A 26,155-nucleotide genomic window follows, 5' to 3' on the forward strand; every position below is an offset into this window, starting at 1 on the left:
CATTGTTAGCTATACAAGTATTTCATTCATTCATTCAGACCCTTATGGGTATTCCGAGGAATGGTCTATCCTTTTTAGGAAGGTATAATACGGACTCTCCCACCAGCTATGATCTGCCTGGGTTGCATAGAGAAGTAAAGAAATCTAGTGCTAGCATCACACGCTCTCAGCATTGTAATTAATGTTACGGAAAGCTCCCGATGCATACTTGCAACTGGAAGCTTTTGATCATGTGACCGTCTGTCACAGTGACCACATGATCAGAATGGACACCTATGCCTCCCAGTATTTTGGTCCACTTAAAGGGTTGGAAGGGAGTATTGGGAAAGGGTTAAAAATATCATCAGCATGTTGAGGGAGAGAGATATGAACCAGGGAATTCAAAATATTAGCAGATTCAACTTAAACCTTTAGTAACATATTTAGGTCTTGTGGTTGCCCTCCACCCGTGATTGGACAATAAGAGAAGTCGCAAACACTTTTCTGTCCCCCTTCTTTTTTTCTTTTTTTTTCTCCTCCTATTGACACCAACTGATTGGTTCCTTGTGCTGCAGGTTCAGGTACACTGCTTACATTAAAAAAAAAAAAAATAAATGGGACAGTTGTTTAATACTTGGCTTGATGAGTTGGTGTTTGTTTATCTGCATGGAGTTAAAATTTTGTTTAAGAATGTTTTACTCTTTTTTACTTTTTTTAATTAATTTTTTTATTTCCACAGGATGTTGTAGTTGGCGTCCTTTATGCAATTATCATTTTAATAGTCTTCCTACCTGCTCTGGACCTTATTGACAATTTCAACCTTACTTATGAGTATTCCCCCCTCATCATCATCAGCCTACACCTTGCCCTTGGCATCTTCTCCTTTACACTTGACACGTGGAGCACCTCCCGGGGAGACACAGCACAGGTTCTCGGCAGCGGAGCTGGAGTCGCTTGTGGTTCCCACGTCCGTTACATGCTGGGCTTCATGCCAGAACCTTTGCCTTCTTCAATGCCTTTTACTATTCCAGCTATCACTGTGAACCTGCTTGGAATGGCCTTGTTACGGGTCTTTGTTGGATTAGTCATATTGTTGCCAATCAGAGCATTCATGAAGATGGTCACCATCCCGTTGGCTTGCAAAGTCTTTGGCATTCCTTGTGATGATATTCGAAAGGCAAGGCAAAGCATGCAGGTTGAACTCCCATACAGATACCTTACTTATGGGGTGGTTGGATTTTCAGTCATGTTCTTTGTCCCTTACACGTTTATGTGTTTGGGACTCCAATGATGGTAGATTCCTTCTAGCACAGACCTCATCAATGGAATCCTTGAAAAAAAAAAGGGTTAAGTTGCTCTGAGATGACCGGCTTCTCCCCTTACGACTTTTTTATAGGGGAAACTCCAATGCTTTTTAATAATCCTTACTCATGTTCTCAGAACCATCGCTGGGCAGGTATCTATATAATCGGGCCAAACGGAGCTGACAAATGGTCCATTCATTTTCATTCTAATTGCAGCTAACAAGAGGCTTATTGTATACTTGTATTTTTTAGTTTTTAACTTTTGAAACTTTTTTCAATTCAGGTACTGTATTAAACTGCTTAATAATTGTGCCTTTTTTTTTTTTTGCTAAAATCACAAGCACCATGTATACTGTGATGTAAAGATTAACATCCAGAACCAAGTGTGATCTAGAAAAATATTTTTGCACGCCAACGGAATTGGCAGTTTTAATTGTCGTTTTAAAAAGGCAGAAGAGATTTTTTTTTTTTTTTTTTTTTTTTTATCTTGAGGGAGATGATATCCTTTTAACCGTGTTTTATTGTATGCGTGTTAATGATTGTGTTTTAAAATTGCTTACCACTAAATGTAACGTGAATCTAAAACTACAAAAGTTTTTTTTTTTCTCGTTTTGGTTAAAGGAGTAATTAACACTTTTGTGTCCTGAGACAGTAAGTGAATTGTAATCTCCCCAATAGAACACAAAAAAAACTTGAGTTGTGTTGAGCATTCCCTACTCCACCAAAAATTGAAAAAAAAGTTTTGGCTTTAGATATACTGTTGTACCATGTTTGACCAAGGAGTGCATGCCAAACATTTTCCTTTCTTTTTCATTGCGCAAGCCCACTCGTGACTAATATTTCAACTGTGGATGATGGTCAATATCCATGTATCCTTAAGGAATATTTTTGAGGGATCTACCGTTTTCCGTTCCTTGAATATCTTTGGCTTTTTCAAGTTGTTAAACTTTGGTTGCTGTAGTCTCCATTCTTCTTTTATATCATGGAAGGTACTTGTAGGTGTATTTTGATGACATTGCTAATCCGTGTAAGACCTGTTGATGGTGGCAAGGATCATGGAGACTTGGAAGCATCATTTTGTTTTCAACCCACTAGCATCTGCCCTAAACTAAATTATTTTGAATTGTGATAGTTTAAGGTGTTTTAGCGCTAGAAAAAGCGCCTGAAAACTGCCTCCCATTCTGTGCAATGAGTGCTTTCGCACTCGTGTGGTGCATTGCAGGACATTAGGAACAGTTCTACAAGCAGCATCTTTGGGGCGGCTTTGGAGTGCTCCGCCCATTGAAATGAATGGGCAGCGCTTCTGCAAACACTGACCTTTTTATTTTCATTTTTTTTTTTTAAGGTCGCATGACCTTAAAAAATCCCCCCCCCCCCCCCGCTAGCACCGCAAAAGTGCCGCTAAAGCACCGCAAAAAGGACTTGCGCTGTTTTAGCTCCGCTTCAGTGTGAAAAGGGTCTTAGTGCAGAGAACTTTTTCTTCCTTTTTGTCTTAAACTAAATGTTGCCTAAGAGCAGTTACAACAACTTGCCTGCTGGTATATAGAAAAGCCTCCTCTGTGCCCCATTTGTGATTTTATGTCCTCTTTACTATGGAGGTCTCTACTTGACTTGGGCTGCCAACCCATCAGCCAGCAAGGCACTCTTGGACACGAGGATGTTAGTGAGGCTTATTTTCCAAGTCTAGGCCTTCTTAGAAAAGCGCATGTGATCTCAGATTGGGCACAGAGGAGACTTTTCTGGAAAAGAGATGTTATAAAAAGCAACAATTTTAGATAAAGAAGGAAAAGTTGATCCTGTTGCACTTATAAGACATAAGGGAGGGGGGGGGGGGGTAAAAGTCAAATAAACTGCTAGGAACTATGTTCTAATTGCAATTGTTAGCTGGCATCTGCCTCTTTTTTGCTCTGCTGCCTATAGTTTCTCTCCCCGTTCCCTTCTTCTAGTCCTGTACTTTTAAGCTTCAATGAGCAGCAAAGAACACCATACGCATTTTGGGTACTGCGCAATGCCTTGCAGGCAGCTTGCCTTGAGGAAGCTCTGAATGAGTTGGCAAAACCAGCATCCTCGTATGTTTATGGGCAGTTTGAGCCTTTAAAGGTACGCCTGTATCAGTGCTAGACCATAAAAACTAGCACAATGGTGGGAAAGCAGGCAATGGCACCCATGGGTGTGTGTAAAAAAAATTAATCAAAAAGTTAAATATATATACATACACACACACACACACACACAAACAATCTCTATCTCTTTCACTATGCCTGCCTTTCTGTGCCCATACTGTGTACATTAAAGTATCTTACATATTATAAACAAGCAGTGAAAGCAATTTAAAACCTTCACTCACCTCTGTAGCTGTAGGCATGCAAAGAAATTAATCCTCAAAGTTTATAACCGAGGAGGTAAAACCAGTTTCTACCCCCTTTTTATTTTCTATAGTAACAAAATCTTGCCTTCTAATGTAAACAAAGGCCAGGTGCTTGTAAGCTTCTAGAAACCGACTTTAAAGTCTTAGTTGTGATCTTTTGAGGATGAATAATGTCACAGTACAAGCAGCCTGAGAAATTGGTAAAAAAAAATTTAAGCTCTTTTACTGCTTAATAGGTAAAATGTGTCCATAGCAGCAGATGCACTTTAAATTACTATGTGAAATGTAATTTTCTGCCTTATAGTTGTTGCTTTTTTAGTTTACATGATTACAATGTAGCGGTACTAAAAAAAAAAAAAAAATCTCATTGTCAATACAATGCACATGGAAGAGCGTGGTACATTACGTAATACTTGTTTAAGCTAGGTTCTAATGTTATGGGGTGGGGGGGGGGGGGGGGGGGGCAGCATAATTATGGTACACAAGTGGACTCCATAATAAAGAGACCATTTAACAGTTTTTGGAAGTGCACCTGTCACTTTCATACAGGTGAGGTAACCGTTCTGTGAGCTCAGTTAGCTGATGAGAATGCAGCTTGCTTTCTTCTACTCTTTAAGACTTCCATGAAAATTCACCTTGGCGCTTCCTTGCTGTCCGCAATGACATAGGCTGGGCATTATTTTTTTTTATTTTTTTTTATTTATTTTTTTCATTCAGCTGACGGGCTCAGCGAAAAACAGATTTTTCGACCCACGCAATCATTGGGACATTGTATTGTGATAGTGGCTTCTGCTGCTGTCAGAGTACACTGATCAGTGCCTGCAGCTGCTGTTTGACCAAAGTTTTCCAGTGCTGTTTGACAGAAGTTGATCTAACGATCGACTTCTGTCAAATAGGGAGGTCCAAGCACAGATCAATATTTGGATGGTCCCTGCTGGCCGAATTTTAATTGTCTATGCCCAGCTTAAATCTAGTTACATATCTTAAAATTAGGCTAGATCTGTTCTCCCTCAGTCAAATAACTGCACCATAGCAGTAGCATGTACTACATGAGTGCTGAATTTTCTCTTTTTTCCTATAGAAAAGTGAATTTGCCAGCAATATTCTATACCGACTCTATCCAAAATGAAACGTTTTCCTCTAGTTCTGCCAACTTGAAAAAGATTGTCATTGTCAATCCAATGTTGATGGTTATAATGTCAGATTTTTTTTTTTTTTCCATCAGTGTCCCATATTGTGGAAGTTTTACTTCCAGTCCCATAGCCAATCAGGAAGTGAGAGGAAATCCCTAGAAATGAAGGTGTATATAATGTGATTCTGTACTGCCAACTATGCTGCAGAAATCTGGTTGCAATAATTTTAACTGTGGCCAGGTGAAGCTGCTGCCTGTTCACATCCTGGGTTTACACAGTGGCAACAGAGGTACACCTCTGGCTCTGCAGCCCTGCAGCTCTCATTAGGCCCTCTTATGACTCACCCCCCCCCCCCCCTTCCTGGCAAACTTTCAGGAGAGTGAGAGCTGTGGATGATGTCGTAAGCCTAGGCTTTTTTCCCAGACAAGAAACATGAAGTGGGCTGTATAAGGTATTTACTGATAGAAAAAAAAGTTTTACTATCCAAAATTAAAACGAGCTGAAGATTTAATAGATGGAAAGATGGAAAAAAAAAGTGACTGAAGGTCCGCTTTACGCTCTATAGCATGCAACATTTGTTATGTAATTGTTTTCCACATTTCCTTATATGGTCCATGAGTGCAGCAGGCTTGCCAAATGTCTCATGTGTACAAAGTTAGTCTTGAGTTACCAGAATTGAGCAAGATGGCCAATAACTTTAGGCTGGGCAAGCGTAGGCCCATCTACTGTTGGCAGTGCACTGCAAACAAGAGCAAGCTTCTTATTACTGCCCTCTTTTAGGCATGGAGAAGCAAAAGGCACATATCAGGAATATAAAGTGTTAGGGTAACAAACGCTTTAAGTTTTAACAAGAAAACATGGAAGCTGATTGCTTTCTATGCACAGCTGCATCGGATTTTGCCCACTCCAGTTTTAGTAAATGAGTCCCTGAGAGATTTACCTGCTTGTTAGTCACCTCTTTTGTAACACGATGGAATTTGTGTGCTGCTAATGAGACGCAAAGAGATCAGCTGTGTCGCCTTATGCTCAGCCATAAACATTTTTCTTTTTAAAAGTGCTTGTTATTCTGTACACAGCTACTATTATGCTGATGCACAACCACTATGTGATATCAGACACTGGTACTCTTCACGGAAAAACTCATTCGAGATTGTTGCCAGTTGCTAATGGACTGCATTTTTATCAGATTTGGTATGGCTTGCAGAACGGCTGCCCATAACTGTGTACATGTGTATGGTATACGGTTTAGTATTTACATTAGAGGAACTCTTAGAAGAAAGAAAAAGTGTTTAAGGCTTCTTTCACACTTGTGCGACTTACCAGCTGAATCGTGAGACCTAAAGTCGTAGGACATGTGAAAGCCATGATATTCTGAGAACAGTTCCTATTGACACTACTGACGTCGTTGTGACTTTAGAAAAGGTCCCTGCACTGCTTTGATCTGACTTGGACTCGACTTCAATGCCAGAGAGTTTAAAAGTCTTATCAAAGTCACCTCACTGAAAATCGTGCAAGCTTGGAGTCGGCTAGCGTGAAAGGAGCCCAAATCTAAGGAGATGCATGTTACCTCCTGGATAGCTGCCTGCTTTATATGCTTTCATTTGGCACAGATAGTTATTCTTCCAGCACTCCAGCGTCAGGCTTGTGCCTGTCCTACGTACAAACCATTCTGTCCACTGCTGCTCTTCTCTGTCTATTCGTTTTAATTTTGTTTACAAAGCATTCTGTGATTGGACAGGAGGGGAGGAAGGGCAGGGAAACAGGATGGGTACTGTGTAGGAGAGCTGGAAGTATAACCAAAACTATAATATCGGTACGAAATAAAAGTGACAAATGAAAGTAACAGGCAGCAATCCAGGAGGTGGCATACAGATCCTCAGATTTAACTATTTGTAATGCAACAGATTAACAAAAAAATGAAGATTTATTTTTCAGCCATGACTTTTTTGTTGTGTGCGTGGGATGTTTTATCTCTGGTGCATTTAAATGTTAGCATAGCTATACTAACATGGTCTCTTTACTTTGATTGCGACATCTTTTCTGGTTTGTTTGACTTGCGCAGCACTTATAGAGCTGATAAGACAAAACTTACAGTGTCCGGTGGCTTATTTCAGCCAGTTAGATGTTGGTTTGCCCTTTTGCTTATAAATGGAAATTTCACATCTGCTTTTACCACCTCTGTGTAATAACTGTGTACTAGGACTCTTCTTGGGAGTCCATTCTTTGAGTGTGATACAAGATCTCTTCTGCATTTGGGTTATTTTTAATCTAAAATTGCACCTCTATTAGATGAATATTGAATGGAAAGGGTTACTCTGTTAATATATGAAGAGGTGAAATGCAGACTTTCAAAAGATGTCTTTCAGATATGCAAATGAGGCCAGATAGGTGGCTGGATTGTGAGGGAGCTAAACACCCCCTCTGAACTCGGCAGCGCTGTGAGGGCGTGTACACGGGCCAATTAGATTTGGTAAGAGACGCTGTCCTCAGACGCAAATTGTTTACATCCAGGAGCAGTCACATGACCACCTGTGTGGACGAGGCCTTTGTTTTTCAGTTCCCTTGTAATAAAGGTTTTTACTATGTTTTGCAGCACCTGGAAGTTTCAATGAATGTGTATAGAACTACATTTTTCATGAGAATGTACCTATGACTTGTATGTACAGAGAATGTAAACAAAACTTTTCTCATGCTTTTCTAATGAGCATTTTTACCATTGTGCATTTTCACTCAGCTGCCAAGCAGTTAGCAATATTTTCATTTAAGGTGTCCTTCCCAAATAAGAACTTATTTATTCTTCTATATGAAATCTCTATATACAGAGTGTTTAATAGTATGCTAATTACAGATTTTGTTCTATCTCACGTGTATATTTGTTTGGATGTTTTACCCTATGTCATCATGGAAAAACTTTTTAGAATACAAAATGCTTTTATTGTATAATATATGTTTATGTACGATTATATTAAATGCACTGAGCTGCCATTATTTGGGCAGAAAAATATACATATATGGCTTGTGAGATCATAGTGTAAAGAAAAATCTTACCAGGGCGCAGGGCATTAAAGCAACTGCTGGTGATTATAATGGAGACTAAGAGAGTGCTTTTTTTATTTTATTTTTTTTTTTTTTGTGTTTGTGCAATCGTTGCACAATAATAGGCCACCAGCTGTTTTTTCCATGTACTTAAAAGTTTTTTATTTTGTTTTTTTTTCACTGTTTGTGATACCATGGCGGTAATGATGATCAAATTTAGGAGTGGTGGGGTTTGTTTGTTACTTCTAGCAAGGGTCCAACCTAAAATATCCAACTCCAGTCCTCAAGGTGCCCCAACAGGTTATGTTTTTAGGATTTCCCTCAAATGAAACGGCTGTGGTAAGTTACTAAGACAGTGAAACTGATCAAATCACCTGTGCAAAATAATGGAAGGGGTGAAAACATGACCTGTTGGGGCACCTTGAAGACTGGAGTTGAGAAGCACTGTTCTAGAAAACCACTTCAGTTTTTATCCTACATAAATTATTTTTTGTGGCATGGTTTTGAACGATAACGGGTCTTTACCACAGTTCATGTCTCAAATTTTAAAAGTCCCACCTATGCCACAGTTGTGGACATTGTATTTATCATCTTTTACTTTTACCTACTATGAGTACACTGACACCAATATTAGTGTATGTGTAGACCCCAAAAAACCTCTGCAATACATACATATTCCCCAATGTTTTGTTTGCAAAAAACATTTCAGGTACAGAAATACCCAGTGATCCTGCCAAAAATCCAGTAAGATTCTAGGCATTTCTGCTCTCCCTCTGTCCCTTTTTTTTAATGCTTTAATTTTCCCTACCAAAACAGTCCTGCTTCCTTGGCTCCCAAGAGCCTGTCTGCACAGTGTGTTTGTGTAGAAGGGCTCTTGGAAGTTGTTCAGATGGAGATGACCTTGCTGATCCTTTCTCCCAGCTGCTGTCCCTGTAACAGTTTTGCAAGCTTGGTAATTACCTTACGAGGAGGGCGGTACATTTGAGCCATGTCTGGAGACCACCTTTGAGGAGTTGTTGGCCCTCTAGTAAATGTTTCAAAAATGCCCAGAAGAGTGTGCTTTGCCCTAGTTGAGGAAGCTCCCGCCTCTTGGGTTGTGGACTGCCCATACTTGTTTTTTGGTTTAGCAACTCGACCTACTGAAGCCATTGGATCTACTTGATAACCAGGCTATTGGGAGATTTGTAATGGAGATGACTTTTAAACCAGCCGACTGTGTTCTTTTTAGCTTTCTTTATACTTGTCTCCACATTCTGTTCTAAGTGCCAGATTATATAATTCTTTATTTTGATCAAAGAACTGATAAAAAAAAAATTGAGATCTGCCCAGGCTTCTTTACTTCGAGTGTTGTGGTATTCATAAACGATTCACATTGGGTCTAAAAGCTCAATAAGTAGAGTGTGCAAATGATTACTATTATCAAAAGCTTTCAGGCCCCTTTCACTCGGGCTGGATCTGGTTTTTCTCAACAGGGGATCCATCTGCTTATCAGTCAGTGAGCAGTCCTTTTCCAGTTATGCAAGACGGACACACACAGCCTGCTCTGCTCTATGGGCAGCCAAATGTAAACAGACTGGCTGTCCGTTTACACCCGACTATCCTGCAATATGGCCAGAGAGAGGGGAGTAAATCCCCTTTCTTTTTTTTTTTTTTGGAAGGGGGCGGGGTTTATCGAAACATACTCAGTGGTAGCTGGGTGTAAATGGACACCAGTCAGTTTACATTAGACTGCCCATAGAGGAGAATGGAGCATCCGGTCACGTCTGGCTGAAAAAAAAAAGTGTAATTGGCACCCCCCAGCATGAATTAAACCCTTTTTCTGTTTTTTATTGTATCGCTAATTGGTTCAAATTTGCAATTTGTCATTCTGTTTAAAGAACAAATCCCCATCTGACTCCAGTGCCTCTGACATCTTTTAAAATTCAAAATCAATGGTATGCCTGCTAAGAAAATGGTTAAAGCGGTTTTGTACAGAAAATTGCAAGTTCATCTTATTCAAATGGCTTTGGAACATAGATGCAGTTATGACCATTGAAATAAAATAATATGCAGTATTTACCTTTTTGTTTTTAATGTTTATGCCGACTTCCGGGCTCTCCTCCCGTGGGAGTAGGCGTGTTTATCGGCTTCGCAATGGTCCCTGGGAACTTTTTTAGCTATTTCCCAGGAATCCGTGGGGGACACAGTCATGCCGAAATCTCGTGAGATTTCTGAAAGGAAGACACCGGTCACGTGACGAGGGTGTGTCCGAAATTGCCATTTTGAAAGTGGGCAGGCAGCTCTATCTGCCATTACCACTATAGCACACGAGGCAAGAGGAAGGAAAACAAAGAGGACACTCAATGAGCATGTGCGAGATGGAGCGGTGGATGCTGGGAGCTCAGCGTCATCGCATCCAGGAAGTAAATGCCTGTGGGCTTCAAACGCCCACAGTGAAAATGGAAACCGCCGGACTGCTTTTTTAAAAGTTTTCCTTGGCAATGAAATCGTCACGCCAGGGGTTAAAAAGACGCCGATCGTGACTGCAAAGACAACGTAGGAACCGCCCACCAGTGACACAGGTAAAAATAAAAAAATAAACTGCAGCGGAATCCCGCTTTAACACCTCTCCAGGCGCCAGTCTCCTTGGTCCTCTTCGGCTCTGTCTGGTTCTTCCTGCTGGCATTTAGTAATTATCTTCTATTCACATTGAGGTCAGGATGAGGGGGACCAGTGAGAGCTGTGGGAGGACTTTGGAGGTTGACACTCCTGGAAGTGCCATTACGGTGGTCTTCAGAGGACCGTTTTCCATTAACTGTTTTTTGGTGGCAGAAGAGGTGAGATTTTACACCATTCTTTACTAGCGATAGATTGCCTGAGGTACAGTTACATCAGTTTATCAACAGGGTTGCTATAAAGCTCATCACCTTAAATTGTGTCAGAAGATTATAGGCCAGATGCCAGACTCCACTTTGAACTTCAAACTGCTAAAATAATTTGAGATTAAAGAATAAACCGTTCTTAGAAAATGAGGTTTAAGAAAGTTAATCTTTGTACTTTGTTATACTTTGATCTACATCTCATTTCAGCAAATGTAGTCCTTTTTTCTTTTTGTTTACTTTAATGGCTACTATGTGTGGCAATGTCAATAGCTCCCTCATATTATCCATATGAATATAGAATGCACTTCAGAGAGGGAGAACAGGAATAGGAAAGTGTTTTCAAGACAAAGTGCTGACAAATCTTCCAACAGGAAATTGGCAATAAAACTTAAGACCTGAAATGGGCTCTCATGGTGAAAAATGTGTCCGGTGCAGAATTTTGATCTGTACATAACCCTTCCAATTCAATCAAAACAGATTTTCAATTGGCTTCCCTAGAACAGATCCACTGGGAAGCCTCCTCCAGTCAGTTGCTTGCAGCATTGATGAGTATTTTCTGACAGTAGAGTCCCTGCTGTCAGAAATGTCCTTGTGTGAAACAGCGAGTATGACTGCATCCACCTTGCTTGTGTGCAGGGATCTGTTTTTTATTTATTTTTTATTTTATTTTAGTCAGTCCACTAGTTGAATGGGGGAAAAAAAAACGACCCGCGTACCCAGCTTAAAAGAACATTTAGGTACCATTTGGAAACAGAAAAACGTATGTTTGTTCCCTGTAGAGGTTATGCTAACTTTTCAGAAGAAAATCAACTGAACATGTAATCTGATTAGGTATGGTAAAATTGCATAATGCACTCTGGCCCTGACCCCCTGCTTGTAAAGTTATCTGGACTGGCTGTCAAAATTGCCTGACTAGTGTTTGGGAAGAGAACTCTTTTGGTAATTTTTAAATGCAGGTGTTACACACAAGAGGGGAAAAACTTAAAGAAAAAAATTGAAGGATATTAAATACAAAAAAATGTATTATTGCAGCTTACCTATTCTTAAGGACTTGTCCACACCAACCACTGCATATTACAGCGGCTGGTGTGCTCTGCAATGAGATGCTGTAGTGCTGATGTACCGATCATGGTTAATTTGCACTGTTCACTTTTTGTTAACCACTTCAGCTCTGGAAGATTTTACCTTCATGACCAGGCCACATTTTGCTATTCAGCACTGTGCTACATTAACTGGTAATTGCGTGGTCATGCAACGCTGTACCCAAACAAAATGTATATAATATTTTTTTCACACAAAATTTTACTTTTATTTTTTTTTATTTTTTTGTGGTACTTGATCACCACTGGGTTGTGTGTTTTTGTTTATTTTTATTTTTTTTCTGCGATTTAAAAATGAAAAAAAAACTTTTTTGCTATAAAACCTATCCAATAAATAAAAATTTTAATCAAATTTCTAAATACATTTTGGCCAAAATGTATTCTGTGTCATATCTATGATGTACACTTATTGATATATTTATTTTTTTATATTGGTTTGCATGAAAGTTTTATAGCATCTACAAATATGTACTGGAACTCAGTGACTTATAACAGGATAGTGCGACGGACAATCAGACACTAACTGAGGCTGAGGGAACTGGCTGACAACACCAGTGACATTAATACTATACACGGTCACTGTAAATTAGCTGGGAAGGGGTTAACATCTAGAGCAATCAAGGGGTTAAATGTGTGCCTAACTGTATTGTGTGTACAGTGTGCTGCTTTTATTAATAGATATCTAAGTTTCTCATCCCTGCTTTGCAGGAATGAGAAATGGCGACTGTTCTCTCTGTACAGAACTTTGTTTTGATTGTACACAGTCGATTAGCAGGTCCTGGCCGTGAATCGTTGGCTGGGACTTGCTGATAAGCTCTATGTACAATCATGAGTGCCCTAAACCCGTTAGTGATGTACAGGTACACTGATTTGCCTACACCCGTCGCCTGTCAGCAGTACAAGGTGGGCTGAAAGTGGTTCAACTTTATTGAAATGACGTTTCATTAAAGTGTTTGTAAAAGCTGAAGGTTTTTTACCTCCATGCATTCTATGCATTAGGTAAAAAAAAAATCTGTTTGCAGCCCCCCCCCCCCCCCTCCGCCCCCTAATGCCTGAGCCCAATATCGATCCAGTGATGTGCACGAGACCCGAGGCTCTCCTCTGTCTCTCTCTTTTATAATTGGCTCCCACTGCTCTCAATCGGAGCCAGTTAGGCAGGGGCCATGCTTTGTGCCAAGCTGCTTGCTATGGGGGCACATGGCAGGGGAGGAAAGGGGCCCAGAGTGCCAACGGGGTACTTGAGAAGAGAAGGATTAGGGCCACTGCACAGATCAGGTAAATATAACATTTACTTGCTGTGGACAAGGCTCCTAAGTTTATCTTTAGAAAATGAATGCAACTACCACTTTTAAGAATTGGTATGCTGCAACTTATTACATTTTTATTTTTGGGTTTAATAACACTTTTGTTAGCCACATTTTTGCCCATAACCAGGTAGATTCTGTTCGCTGTGCTAGAACTACTAGCACCAAATTCCACCCCCCCCCCCCACTTGATGGATGTCCAATTCTGTGTAGGCCAATGTTTTGAGAACACATGACCATCACATCAAGACTTTGGGCTTTAAAGCAGAACTTCATTCAAAAGGGGGGTGGGGGGGTACCTGCTCCCCATTTCCGCTTGGCTCGCCTAGCCAATCCAAGCACAATGTCTCCTTTCTCCCCTCCCCCGACTCTTTTAGGACACATCGCAGATCCCAGAAGACTGCGGGACCCTTTCACAAATCTCAGTGGGCACCAGGCTGTGAAGCCGAAAGCAGCTCAGCCCACTGCCCACAGTTAGGATGCTGTCCCAGGTGAGGACAGCACTGGATCCCAGTACAGGTAAGTGGCCTTTTATTAAGTCAGCAGCTGCAGGATTTGTAGCTGCTGACTTGTTTATTTTTCCCCAGGGTGGAGAACTGCTTTAATAAGTTGTTCCCCTTTGCAAAAAACATCCTTCACTCTTCTGGGTGGGCTTTTCTCAGAACTCTGACGCAGCCATGTGGGCAGAACACCACGTGGCTGTGTGGTTTTCAAACTGTGAGTAGGTGCAGAAAGAAGGTACCCCACCCACTGTCACATGGAAGGGGGGATCCGGGGGATGAGGTGGTAGATGCTAAACATGTTACACCCTAAATACTGGTGTATCATGTTCAGAAAGGTGAACCTCTCCTTTAGGCTGGATTCACACCTATGCATTTTTAGCGCTTGTTGCAGATTTGCACTACAGTCCATGTAACATGGTTTCCTATGGAACACGTTCTGTAGTGCAAATCTACAAAATGCACAAAGCACTAAAAATGCATAGATGTGAATCCAGCCTTAAGCTGGTCATAGATGGTTTTAAATTCAGCTAGTTCCTGGCAATTCAATCTATGGGCCAGGCTGGTTGTACAGAAGGCAATTTTCTTGAAACGTTTTCAGTAAACCAGCTTTTCATCTTTAATGTGAGAATGGGGATTCATTTTCTTTCAACCGACTGGTTCAATGGAAAGAAAATGAACCGTCTATGTCCTGCCATACTCTTGGCAAACTAAATGAACTTATCTTTACGTTTTCAGAAGGCTGCTCTGTCACATTTTACATGGCATCCTAGATTTCATCGAATTTAATATTGTGGGGGAAAAAAAAAAATCCTGTAGCTAAAATGTTCTGCACGGCCATCTTATACCAGAAATGCATTGTAGGTCATTATTTCCTTTATCAGAGAATATATATATATATATATATATATATATATATATATATATATATATATATATATATATATGTGTATGTATGTATATATATATATATATATATATATATATATGTATATGTATGTATATATAATTTAATATTAGATAGAGAGATACATTTCTCTCTCGCTCATAGAATAGAGAGATAGATGGATATATCTATCTATCAACTACATCATGACCAGGTGTATTTGTGACTGAGGCTCGGTTCACCCCAGTGCAAATCACATGCGATGTCTGTGCGATGCGATTTCAGCCATACAGATAATATGGCTGAATTTGCATCACATTCAGACCAAACTCCCACAGGACCCTTTTTTTTGGTCTGCACCACAATTGGATTACGTTGGTGTTCACACCCATGCGATCCTAATCATATCTGAACTGTCAGGTCGCAGTGCGACATGTAAGCTGAAATGGGGGTGTCATTAACATTGTATTGACACTCCCAGCAGGTCGCATATGGCAGTGTAAACTGCCTTGTGAATCGGGGAAGATGTGGGAACCCGCAGTGGATTCAGTGTTCCGGCATCGCACAAGTGTGAGCGGGGCCAAATGGCGTAACATTTTATTTGGATGGCTACTAATTGCTTTCTTAAGGCCATGTTTACATTTGTGGTTGGGGGAGCTAAAAATAAAACAATGTGTCGTGGTTTTACAACCTTCCCTGACCACTTACCTTGACCTGTTGTGGTGACTGAAGGTGGGTACACATGCTTTGCTTTTTCTACCATGGACAAATCTAAAATATGGTTCGGGTTTTGGGGCCAAACGCAACTGTAATGTAATGTATGAGGTTGTGATGCGAAGGGCTTTCAAGAGTTAAACAGTTGGAGATCACATTGACAAATTGCACCACCTGTCAAATTCACCAGATTTGACACTCTCCAGCTTTAGTACATCAACCCCATTGAGGTCTGTACACAATGGGCTTCTTTCAGCACAATGCAAAACTGAAATGGCCTGAATATATGAAAAGGAGATTGTTATATCCAATGTCTAAAAAAAACACTATTACTATGCAAAATTTAAAGCGGTAGTAAACACTGTGTGGATACTTGTACCTACAGGTAAGCTTATAGTAATGCTTACCTGTAGCTGCAAGGCATATCTCCTAAATGTCCACCATTTAGGAGATCTTCACTGTTTCTGCAGCCCTCCCGAGTATGCCGTCTCTTCAGAGCGCTTTGGCCCGATTGTTCCTCCCGTGCCCAGGAGTGACCACATTGCGGCTCGGCCATTCAAATGGCTCAGGTGAAGAGGGAAGCCCAGTCAGTGGTGACAGCATGCAACTGTAGGGCTTTGTTTTAAGGCAAGTCTTTGTGTAAAAACATACTGCCAAATTATGCTCTTCACTTGCAGAGTTAAGGTTTTTTTTTTTTTTTTAGACTTTATTGCCACTTTAATGCTAGCAATAGTGTGAATGTTGGTGCAGTGACAGTGCATGCACCTGTTTTCTACACCATTCTTTGTTAGTCCTAATGCATCATTGGAAATTGCTGCAGTCATATTTTGGAAGACTGAAATTTAATTGCAGTTAGTACCGTAGTGTTTGACATTCGGCTGTCACTCCTAAGGTGGAGGCTCTCCACAGCGCATGTGTAGGTCATTTTAATACTACCACTACTGTCAGGGATGATTTATAGTCAAAAATAATAGGATGCTGATCTTTCCAAATGGCTGCTAGGTACTGCGCATGTGTGGTTTTATGTTTTTTTTTTTTTTTTGTATTTATGATTGCATTTTTCTACTGCCATTGATACAGAATCCCACAGCCATAATTAAATCTGGAGAGAAAAAAAAAAATCCTATTCTTATTACCATGTCACAATAATTTTTTTACATTCAAATGCACACAAATGATTACCCATAGTCACCTCTACTAAACATTCTACTTTATTTTAACTCTCACATTTCTATTTCAACCTGGAAATAAAGGGGAAACTAAAACATTTTACTTCATGTTAATCTTCTCTTACATAAACTATAGCACTTACTTGACATTACAAAAAAAATTATACTGGCCATAATAGAGAAAATATGTTCCAACCCACTATGCATTCCATTGTAAAGGCTAAGTTCACCTTTAAGTAAAAAAAAAAAAAAAAAAAAAAAAATGCACGTATGTATGCAGGTAAATTAAAAATGTTGCTTTTTTTTTTTTTTTTTTTTTTTTTTTTTTTCAGTGGACTTGTAGTTTGCCTCTGATCAGTGGCCTTGCAGTTGAATGAATGATGCGACTGTGAATTTGCCCCCTGCTGATTTTACATGCAACATCGGCTGCGGGGGAGAACCCCTGCCCGCTGTCAGAGGGCTCGGGATGGGAGAACATGTTGCACACTAAATACGGGTGCAACAAGTTATAAATGGTGAACTTATCCTTTAACTTGTTGTCCCCAGCAATAGGGGCATGTGTTTTTTCCAGTCTCTTAAAATAAGCATGCATAAATCCTCATAGTGACAGAGTGTAATATAATCTATATATAAGTATAATTGCAAATTAAGGCTTAGATTTGCACCCTTTTGGTTATCTAGGGTTTAACTTCTTTTAGACTCTCCTTGCCAGAACCTCGGTACAATTGCAATACGTGAACAGATTACTAGGACATGCTCACAAATATAATATTAGTAATTGTTTACACTTGTTTGTTCTTTATTGCTTGAATTAAAGCCTTTAAGTTAAAAATACATTGGCAGTGATTCTTTATTTTCTATAACTGTGCTTTTCTAGCAACTATTGCCAACGGTACGTGAAAGTATTTTAGTTGCTTTTGAATCGGCCTAGTACTGGGCCATGTGCTGTTGTATGCACATGAGGGTTCTCCCCGTTCACTGAAATGTGTGTTTTCAACTTTATGAGCACTAGGTGAAATGGGTTCTCTTCCCCTTTCATACTGGGGCGCTTTGCAGGCGCTACAGCGCTAAAAATGACGCCTGCAATGCGCCCTGAAAGAGCTGCTCCTTCACTGCTCCTGCCCATTGAAATGAATGGGGCAGCGCAGCTATATCAGCAGCACAGCGCCACTGCAGCAATGCTTTGCGGTGGTCTTAACCCTTTCTCGGCTGCTAGCAGGGGGGTAAAACCGCCCCGCTAGTCGCCAAATAACACCACTAAAATGAAGGTAAATCGGTGCTAAAAATAGCAACATTTTAGCACCGGCGCCCGCACCGCCCCAGTGTGAAAGGTGCCTAACTGTGCATGAAATAAGATTTGTATATGTCAGCTGGATGCATCATATACCTCTACTACTTTACTATTTGATAAAATAAACATTTATTGAACGAAAGTAAGGTGTGTAACTTGGACCAGGACATTAAACATATGATGAACAGGCAGATGGTAATGTGGAACTACGCTGCATCTGAGCACCACAAACAAAAAAACGCTGTTTAATAAATTAATATTCAAAGCAAACTCCCCCATCCATCCATGTCTCCTTGCTTTATTTTGCTCAGAAATCAATTTGAAAAACACCCCCAAGCATGTCTAGCAATGGCCATTTTGAGTAAGGGCAGATTCATGTAGCTTTTACTTCCTGCAGTCCATCTGCCCTTTGCTCAGGTATGCAGACAGGAGGGTGTGCTTAGCTGTGAAAACCGATCCTCTTTTCTTCCCCTTCCTAAAGAATCCTGGGATATGACATCATTTGCCTAGGCCTGGAAACCAGAAAGTAACTGAAGACATAACACAAGTAAATATTATACTTTCCTATCTGTTTACTAAGGCTATTGGCATAAGGATTAAAAATATTCAGTGTTGATTGAGGGAGAAGTTCCACTTTAGGTTTTGTGAAAAAGGTCAAAACCCTTAGTTTAACCAGAGATACACAGTTAACAGGAGAAGTTCTATGTAAATCTCCAGTTTTCATGTGAAATGTCTAGCCAATATGCCTACTGAACTTCCTGTCAGTAAGGAGACCCATAATATTAACCACATGCCAACCAGCGCACGACTATGTACAGTGGCACAGCTGGGCAAATGGGCATACAGGTACATCCCCCTTTAAACTGCAGCATTGTGGGCATGCACCAGCTGCGTACTCCGTGCCCGTGGGTCCCGTGCACTCTATGTCCGCTGGGGGCCCGTGATCATGTCACGAAGCAGCAGAACGGGGAGATGCCTATATAAGCAAGGCATTTCCCTGTTCTGCCTAGTGACATGGCAGAGATCTGCTCCCTGTCATCAGGAGCAGTGATCTGTCATGTCAGTGGTAGCCCCCACCCCCCCACAGTTAGAATCACTCACTAGGGCACACTTAACCCCTTGATCGCTCACTAGTGTTTAACCCCTTCCCTGCCATTGTCATTTACACAGTAATCAGTGCATTTTTATAGCACCGATCGCTGTATAAATGGTCCCAAAATAGTGTCGAAAGTGTCTGCTATAATGTTGCAGTCACGATAAAAATCACAGATCGCTGCCATTACTAATAAAAATGCCATAAATCCCCTATTTTGTAGACGCTATAACTTTTGAGCAAACCAATCAATATTTAGGCTTATTGCAATTTTTTTTTTTTTTTTTAACAAAAATATGTAGAAAATGCATATTGACCTAAACTGCGGAAAAAATTAGTTTTTTTGGGAAAAAATTATTATAGCAAAAAGTAAAAATATATTTTTTTTCAAAATCAACGCTTTTTTTGTTTTATAGCGCAAAAAATTAAAACCACAGAGGTGATCAAATACCACCAGAAGAAAGCTCTATTTGTGGGGGGGGAAAAAGGATATCGCATGACCACGTAATAGCCAGTTAAAGCGACGCAGTGCCGTATGGCAAAAGGTGCTCTGGTCATGAAGGGGGTAAATCCTTCCGCGGGCTGAAGTGGTTTAAATAACCCCACTATTAAAAAAAACGCTTCCCTGTAAAAAAACATTTAATAGTTCCCTATTTATCAAGCTGCCTGTTCTACCAAAATCTGCGAAGTAGTAGAGGAGATCTTCCTTAATAAAAATTACTGGACACTACCAGTGAGTGTCAGACATTCCTGTTGCACTTTATGGGATCATTGACCAGCTCCTACATCTCTCTGAAACACAGTGGTTATATAGGGACTTATCTCTGGCCCCAGGAAGTGTCGGATGCTGAAGATCATTCAGCAATATTGGATCTTCAACGGCAGAGTTTGCCAATGTGACTGGTAAGTATTGAATGTACTCTTGGCCTTCATTTTATTTTTATTAATAGATTTTCTCTAAAAGAACAGCCAAGACTATGCATTTTAGTCAGAGGTTTATTTAAAGTAACAGGTTTGTGATAGTTTTAAGATAATTGGGTAAAGGATAAGTTAAACTTCAGGAGCATGCTACATGTTACACCCATATTTAGGGTGTAACACACAAAATGCTTTTATACACCCACCTCCCGCTGCCAGCACTCCCTGCTCTGGGACAGCTCTCACTTTTCGAAAATGTAGGGCTCCACCCACACAGCTGTGTCATTCAGTCAGTTTCCAATGAATGAACTACAAGTACCATTGGCCGTGGTGGCAGATGGCTTATATTTCTCAATGAACTGCAAGAGCTCTCGTAGTACATGAATTCTTCCTGCAATTTGGTAATTGTTTGCCCATACGGGAGGTATGGGCAGACTGAGAGTCTGCAGGATTCTGCTATTGCAGCATATTTCATCAGCAGATGGCGGGTAAAATGCTTTATAGGCTGCAGTGTATAAAAAAAAATTAGATTATACATTTTTTTTTTTAACCTGTAATAATTATTTTCTAAGGTAAACTTATCCTTCACGCCTTTTTGTTGAGTAAATTTGCATTCTATGTTAGTGTGATAGAAGCTTACAGAAGGGGGGTGTTAGATTAAAATGCACTTAATTTCCCATTACCAGCCTAATATTTTCATCAAACATTATTATAGAGTTTTACATTAAGTTTTTTTCCCTTTTAGGCTAGGTTCACATTGCTGCGATGCGGGAACGCCGCGAATCCGCGGCGTTTTCCCGCATCGCATACCTCCCGCCGGCAGTTCACACTGCCCTATGCGGACGGCTGGGGGTGTCAATGTTATGTTAATGACACCCCCAGATCCGTCGGCATATCGCAGTGCGATCTGCCGACTCGCACAGGAATCGGATCGCATGGTGTGAACCCCCATGCGATCCGATTCCGTTGCGGACCCAAAAAAGGGTCCCGTGCGAGTTCGCTGCGGGAGCGCTGCGAGTTCAGCCATACTATCTGTATGGCTGAACTCGCAGCGCTACGGAGATCGGATGTGATTTGCTGTGCGAATCACATCCGGTTCTCCCCCCGCAGCAGTGTGAACCCAGCCTTAAACAAAATGTCTGCAAGAAGGTTGCTTTTCACATTTCATCTACCCTTTAAACCAATATCATCAATAGCATTCTAGCAACACAATAGTTCTTCTGTGCCAGTAGCCTAAGGGTGATGTTAGTTTTTTGTTAGGGTTTTGTTTTCTCACTTATTATTCACCTATTTTAATTAAAGTACAGTTTACAAGCTACCAGCCTAACATACATCCTGGAATGAGGAGCAGCATCCCAAAGTCATTTTCAGTTTCTCTAAATGTGGAGTTTTATTATGATAATACCTACCGATCCTACCATGAATGATTTTGTGTAGGCCATTCCTGTTATAGTGTGACAACGCTCTACCCTGTCTATTAATTACGGTCCTGCGTTGTCACCCTGTCAATATTGCTTTTAATGAAGCCAGGGGAGAGGAGACGTTTTTTCTTACGAAGTAGGAACAATAATATGTCTCCTCCCCTAGTCAGTCCTATCTCCTATGACCATGCAAGTGTTAGTTAAAGCAATGCATTGCCAAATTGTAAAAAGTGCTTTGGTCAGGAAAGGGGTAACATTTTCCAGGGCTGAAGTGTTTGACACCCCGCGATCTCTTTGCAAAACGTAGCATGATTTGCAGAATCTGATCGCATTGGTGTGAATACCCTTGTGTACCGATTCTGGTACAGATAAAAAAAAGCAATGGTTTGGTGCAACTGCTAGGCGATTTGAGATGTACAAATTCATTGCTCAAATCGCACCCCAGAGACATTGCATGTAATTCGCACAGGAATGTGCTGCGATTCTTGTGTGAATTACATGCTGTGTCTGAACCGCAGCAGTGTCAACCCGGACTTAAGGATTAAAAAAAAAATTTTTTAGAATAGAAAGCTGGCAGTTGTTTACACAGAACTTGAGCAAACAAAATGTCAGTTAAGGTAGAGACTTTAACATTTAATTAAAGTCAAACTTTTGGATAGAGCAGGGAAATATTAAAGTCTTGTGTGTTTTTGACCATTCCCTGCTCTATCCAAAATAAAACAAGTTTTTTTTTTTTTTGTTTTTTTCAATACTGAAGGTTTATATTCTTTATTGTTTTGGCATAGAAACAGGTCCAGGTTAATGAACAGAACCTTCCGTAACCCTAGGGGGGGGGGGGGGGAAAGAAATAAAGCTTGTTGCAGTCTTGAAAACCACTTTAACACCACATTTGCTATTGACTTCTATTATATTTTCACATTATGGTGTCATTCTTGCTTTGGCCAATGGAAGACCACTGATGTGCATGCTTACTGGAGTTGCAATCTCCTGGCACTCATCTCCATTCTTGGTATCTCAGACAGGGCGGAAATGTAAACTTCCCCATGTATGCATTGCAGTCATTGTACACCTAACAAAAAATTGCAATTTTTTGCTATCTTTGCTATGGGGGCACTCGGGGGAGGGGAAAAGCTAAGAGCGCTGGCTAGGGAACCAAGAAGAGGAGGATCAGGGCTGCTGTGTGCAAAACCGTTGCACAGAGTAGTTAAGTATAACATGTTATTTTAAAAAAACATTACATTTAGTATCATTTTACTCTTATACAGTACAAGATGCAGGCTGAATATTCATTGACCTTGGGTTATAGACTGGCCATCAGGTGATTGGACACTGGCACGCTTTTCAGGATACACCCCCTTTGCATCCCCCCATATCCCTATACAACAAAGTGTTTTGTATAAGGTATACCACCTTAGTGTTTTGCTAGTGTCCAAAGGTGATAGAGCTCTTCTTCCTAAAAGAGAAATCACTCTTCGCTTAACTAGATTTTTATTTTCTCTTTAAGTCTTCCATTAATTCTTCACTGCCTTCTGATACGATAGAAGCAATTAGCTATAGGGGACTACACAGGTCCAAATCCCTGGTCCATCTCTACGGAACCCAGACCCTAAAGACTTTTCTGGGGGTATATCCACCATGATGGACAAAGCCTGGACCCTATATAGGTCCAGCGATGTGGACAGGTATAAGGCCACCCTCTATCTGACCGTTACCGTAGAAAACTGGGACTGTTTGGAATCCACTTTTACAGTGTAAGCTTTTCAAACTTGCCGCCAAAATCCAACCACCTAGACCTCAGTCTTAGGTGGATGACTAAGAGTTACAGCACACAAGAGGTCACACACTTTACTGCTACTTCTGGCTAGAGTCCTTTTGCCATGAGGACTTTGCAACAGGACAGCCCGCCACCAGGTTGTAGTGTACTCCTCAGATGCGATTATCTGATTTCTGCACCCTAGTCCATGAGTACCCCACAGGGGTAATACCATCACCCGTAGCAATGTTGGAATCCAGGTGAAAAGGAGCTGTAGAAACCTCAGGTGAACAATCGCTGTTCTGTAGGCACGCTCAAAACTCATAGATTTTTTAGCAATAAAAGCATGAAAAAAGTGGCCCAGAGGGTGCCAATCACCTAAAGATACCAGCTCTCAACTTGGGGTTTATGAATATTCAGCCTGTGTCCTGTACTATACTCCCAAGATAGGGAATTTACAGGTAAGTCACTTTTTTTTTTTTTTTTTTTTTGTCAGACTTCAAGTAAACATTATTTTTCACCATAAAAACTACCTGCTGACCTTTTTATTTTTTTTCACATATCTTTCCAGTTTAATATGAAGTTTGTTTGCTTCCTATGTAATGCATTACAGAATTTACTATCCCATAGTAGACAATTTTATATTTCACCTTAGTTGCACAAGTAAAAACAATGGGGTCAAATTCCTAAATGGGAGTTCAAAATCTGGTGCAGCTCTACATGGTGGCCAATTAACTTCTAAATACAGCTGAAAGCTGATTGGTTTCTATGCAGAGCTGCACCAGATTTTGCACTCACCAGTTTAAGGCCCCTTTCAAGCAGACCCGATTGGAACCTCCATTGCTCTCTGTGGAGCTGTGGATGTCAGCGGACCTCTGACCCGCTCTACCAAAAATCGGACAGATGGGAATCCATTCCCCATTCTTCTAGCGGATCGGACAACAGTCAGATGGAAACAGACAAGCGGTTCATTTCCACTCAAGCGCCCCATAGAGAACAGCGTGCTGTGTCTGAGCCGCATAAAGGAGCAGACATGGACCTGTCATCCACCTGCTCAGCAGAAATCTAAGGACAGGTTCTCCATTGACCAGGCTGATCTGCTTCCGTATTCCGCCCATTTGAAAAGAGCCTTAGTAAATTAGTAAACCCCAGTAACTGCACTTTTCTAGTGTGGACAAATATGTACTTGCTTTATACTATACTGTTCACGGTTTGAGTGTTCGTGATAACTAGTGTTATTAACCCTATACTTGACATACATAAAGAGTGCAGTAAGTAGCTGACAACAAGACCTTTTGCCTTTCATTCGTTTGGGGAAAAATTTGCTTTATCCTGCCAGGCAACATCTGTTGGGGACAAATGACATTTCCTGATTGCAAAGTAATTGCTCCCTCCTTGTGTTTGATCATTACTACGCTAAAAAGAGGCAATACAATATACACATGGGGTGGGGGCTCCTTTGCTGACCTCCTAAAAATGCTAGTTGCCTGGCTGCCTGATTTCGATCGTTTCTGTATAAAATCAAGCACTTGACATGTAAATGTGTTTTTAAAGGAAAAAATTCTAATTGTCTGTTAATATGACTATGACTTCACTGAAAAAAAAAAAGCACAAATCTCTCATGCTTATGATAATGATGATTGCTATAAATAAATAAAATGCTTTTACAGTAATGAAACCGAGTGTTGTCTGATTCTTCCTCAAAGCCAAAGGTCACTGCTGGACTTAAAAATAAACTCCAGTTTTAAAAAAGATTCTATTGACGCGTGTATTCCTAATTACCAAATATCAACTTCTGTTGCTCTGTCTCCTCCAAATCTACATTTTAATTTTTTTACTTCAGTTAATAAATGATTATCCCGGTGAAATAAATGCCCAAGTGTTTGAAACTCCTAAACATTTGAAAAAACGCATCTTTAGCATATTTTTGAAGCCGCTTTTCTCCTGCCAGGAGAAAGGAATTTTTATTTATTATATAGTGTATAATGCTAGCTACTTGATGTACCCTTGGCAAAAATTCCTTTATTAACTACATATAAAATCACACAACATTAAAATGCAATGTGTTTTTGGCTTACACAGCCGTCTTCATAGTGGTTATGGCCCAGGGATGTCAAACTAGCAGCCCTCCAGCTGTTGCGGAACTACAAGTCCCATCATGCCTATGTTTTTGGGAGTCGTGCTTGTAACTGTCAGCCTTGCAATGCCTCATGGGACTTGTAGTTCTGCAACAGCTGGAGGGCTGCAAGTTTGACACCCCTGTTAATGCTATGAGGAAGGCTGTGTAAGCTGAAACGCATTGCATTGTTGATGCTGTGTCATTTTATATGTAGCCGATAAAGGAATTTTTTACCAAGTGCACACAGAGTAGCTGGCTTTATACACTACTGATTTGTGTTTTGGGAGTTGAACGCCCCAGCCAGAGCACTGGTCTCCAGCATTTGAATCCTGCAAATAGCAGTTGGGTAAGATCTGCTGTATTGTTTGTTTATGATAGGTCCTCTTTAAGGACAGGAACGTTCTCAGCACAGGCCTCAGTTATTAGTAATCCATGGTTTCTCTGTAAACAGAAGGCTATTGTCTCTATAACAGCTGCCGCTACAGCTGTCTGGCTGCTTAAATGTCATACAAAGATACAAAGTCTGTCACAGCTGCTTATTCTCACTTTGTCTTTTTTTCTTCTTCTCCTTTTAAAGTTAAAAAACGGCTTTTCTGAGCGGAAAAAAAATGCCTCCAGGTCCGCATTATACATATTACTATTGTTATTGCAGATGTTTATTTGCTTTCTTTCTGCAGAAATTGATCTAGGCTTTGTCAGCATTTCCTAAAAGTGACAGCCAAGTATAATCTTCAGTTTAATCTTCTATTTATTCTCATTGTTATAAGAGGCTGTAGCCCCGGCAATAGTAAAAATCATTGGTTTGGATGGAATATGTGCAAAAGTACAGACTTTGGAGGTACTAACGTATAAAGCAGTATTATACAAGATGTATATAGCGCCAAGAGTTTATGCAGCGCTTTACAGCTTGAGGGTAGACAATACAAGTACAATACACTTTAATACATTAGGAATCAGAGGGCCTTGCTCCTTAGAGCTTACAATCATTAGGCCCCTTTCCAAGCGGATCCTCCTGCTCATTGGAGAGAATCTGTCCATTGATCCCCGCAGAGCAGGCGGACGACGGGTCCATATCACGAACACAGCCTGCTATTCTTTATGAGAGTTTGAATGGAAACGGGGCTGTATGTCTGTTTCCAGCAGATAATCATCTGATACACCTGATGGATGGTGAACGTATCCCCTTCCTTCTGTTTTTAGCGGATC

The 26,155-nt window shown here is 40.6% G+C and overlaps 2 protein-coding genes across 2 annotated transcripts in view; both read left to right on the forward strand.

Annotated features, from left to right (window-relative positions):
• Positions 1-7,871, forward strand: part of SGPP1 (sphingosine-1-phosphate phosphatase 1) — a 38,469-nt gene extending 30,598 nt beyond the window's left edge. Inside the window, exon 3 of the mRNA XM_077464355.1 lies at positions 719-7,871. Within this exon, the coding sequence (XP_077320481.1) occupies positions 719-1,270 (552 nt within the window). The 3' untranslated portion in view covers positions 1,271-7,871. The remainder of the gene's footprint in view (positions 1-718) is intronic.
• WDR89 (WD repeat domain 89) overlaps positions 1-26,155 on the forward strand; it is a 111,828-nt gene that overhangs the window by 29,963 nt on the left and 55,710 nt on the right. The window lies entirely within an intron of this gene.

Source organism: Lithobates pipiens, unplaced genomic scaffold, assembly GCF_037356315.1.
Source record: "Lithobates pipiens isolate NorthernLeopardFrog02 unplaced genomic scaffold, aLitPip1_a1.2 Scaffold_30, whole genome shotgun sequence".
NCBI lineage: Eukaryota > Metazoa > Chordata > Amphibia > Anura > Ranidae > Lithobates > Lithobates pipiens.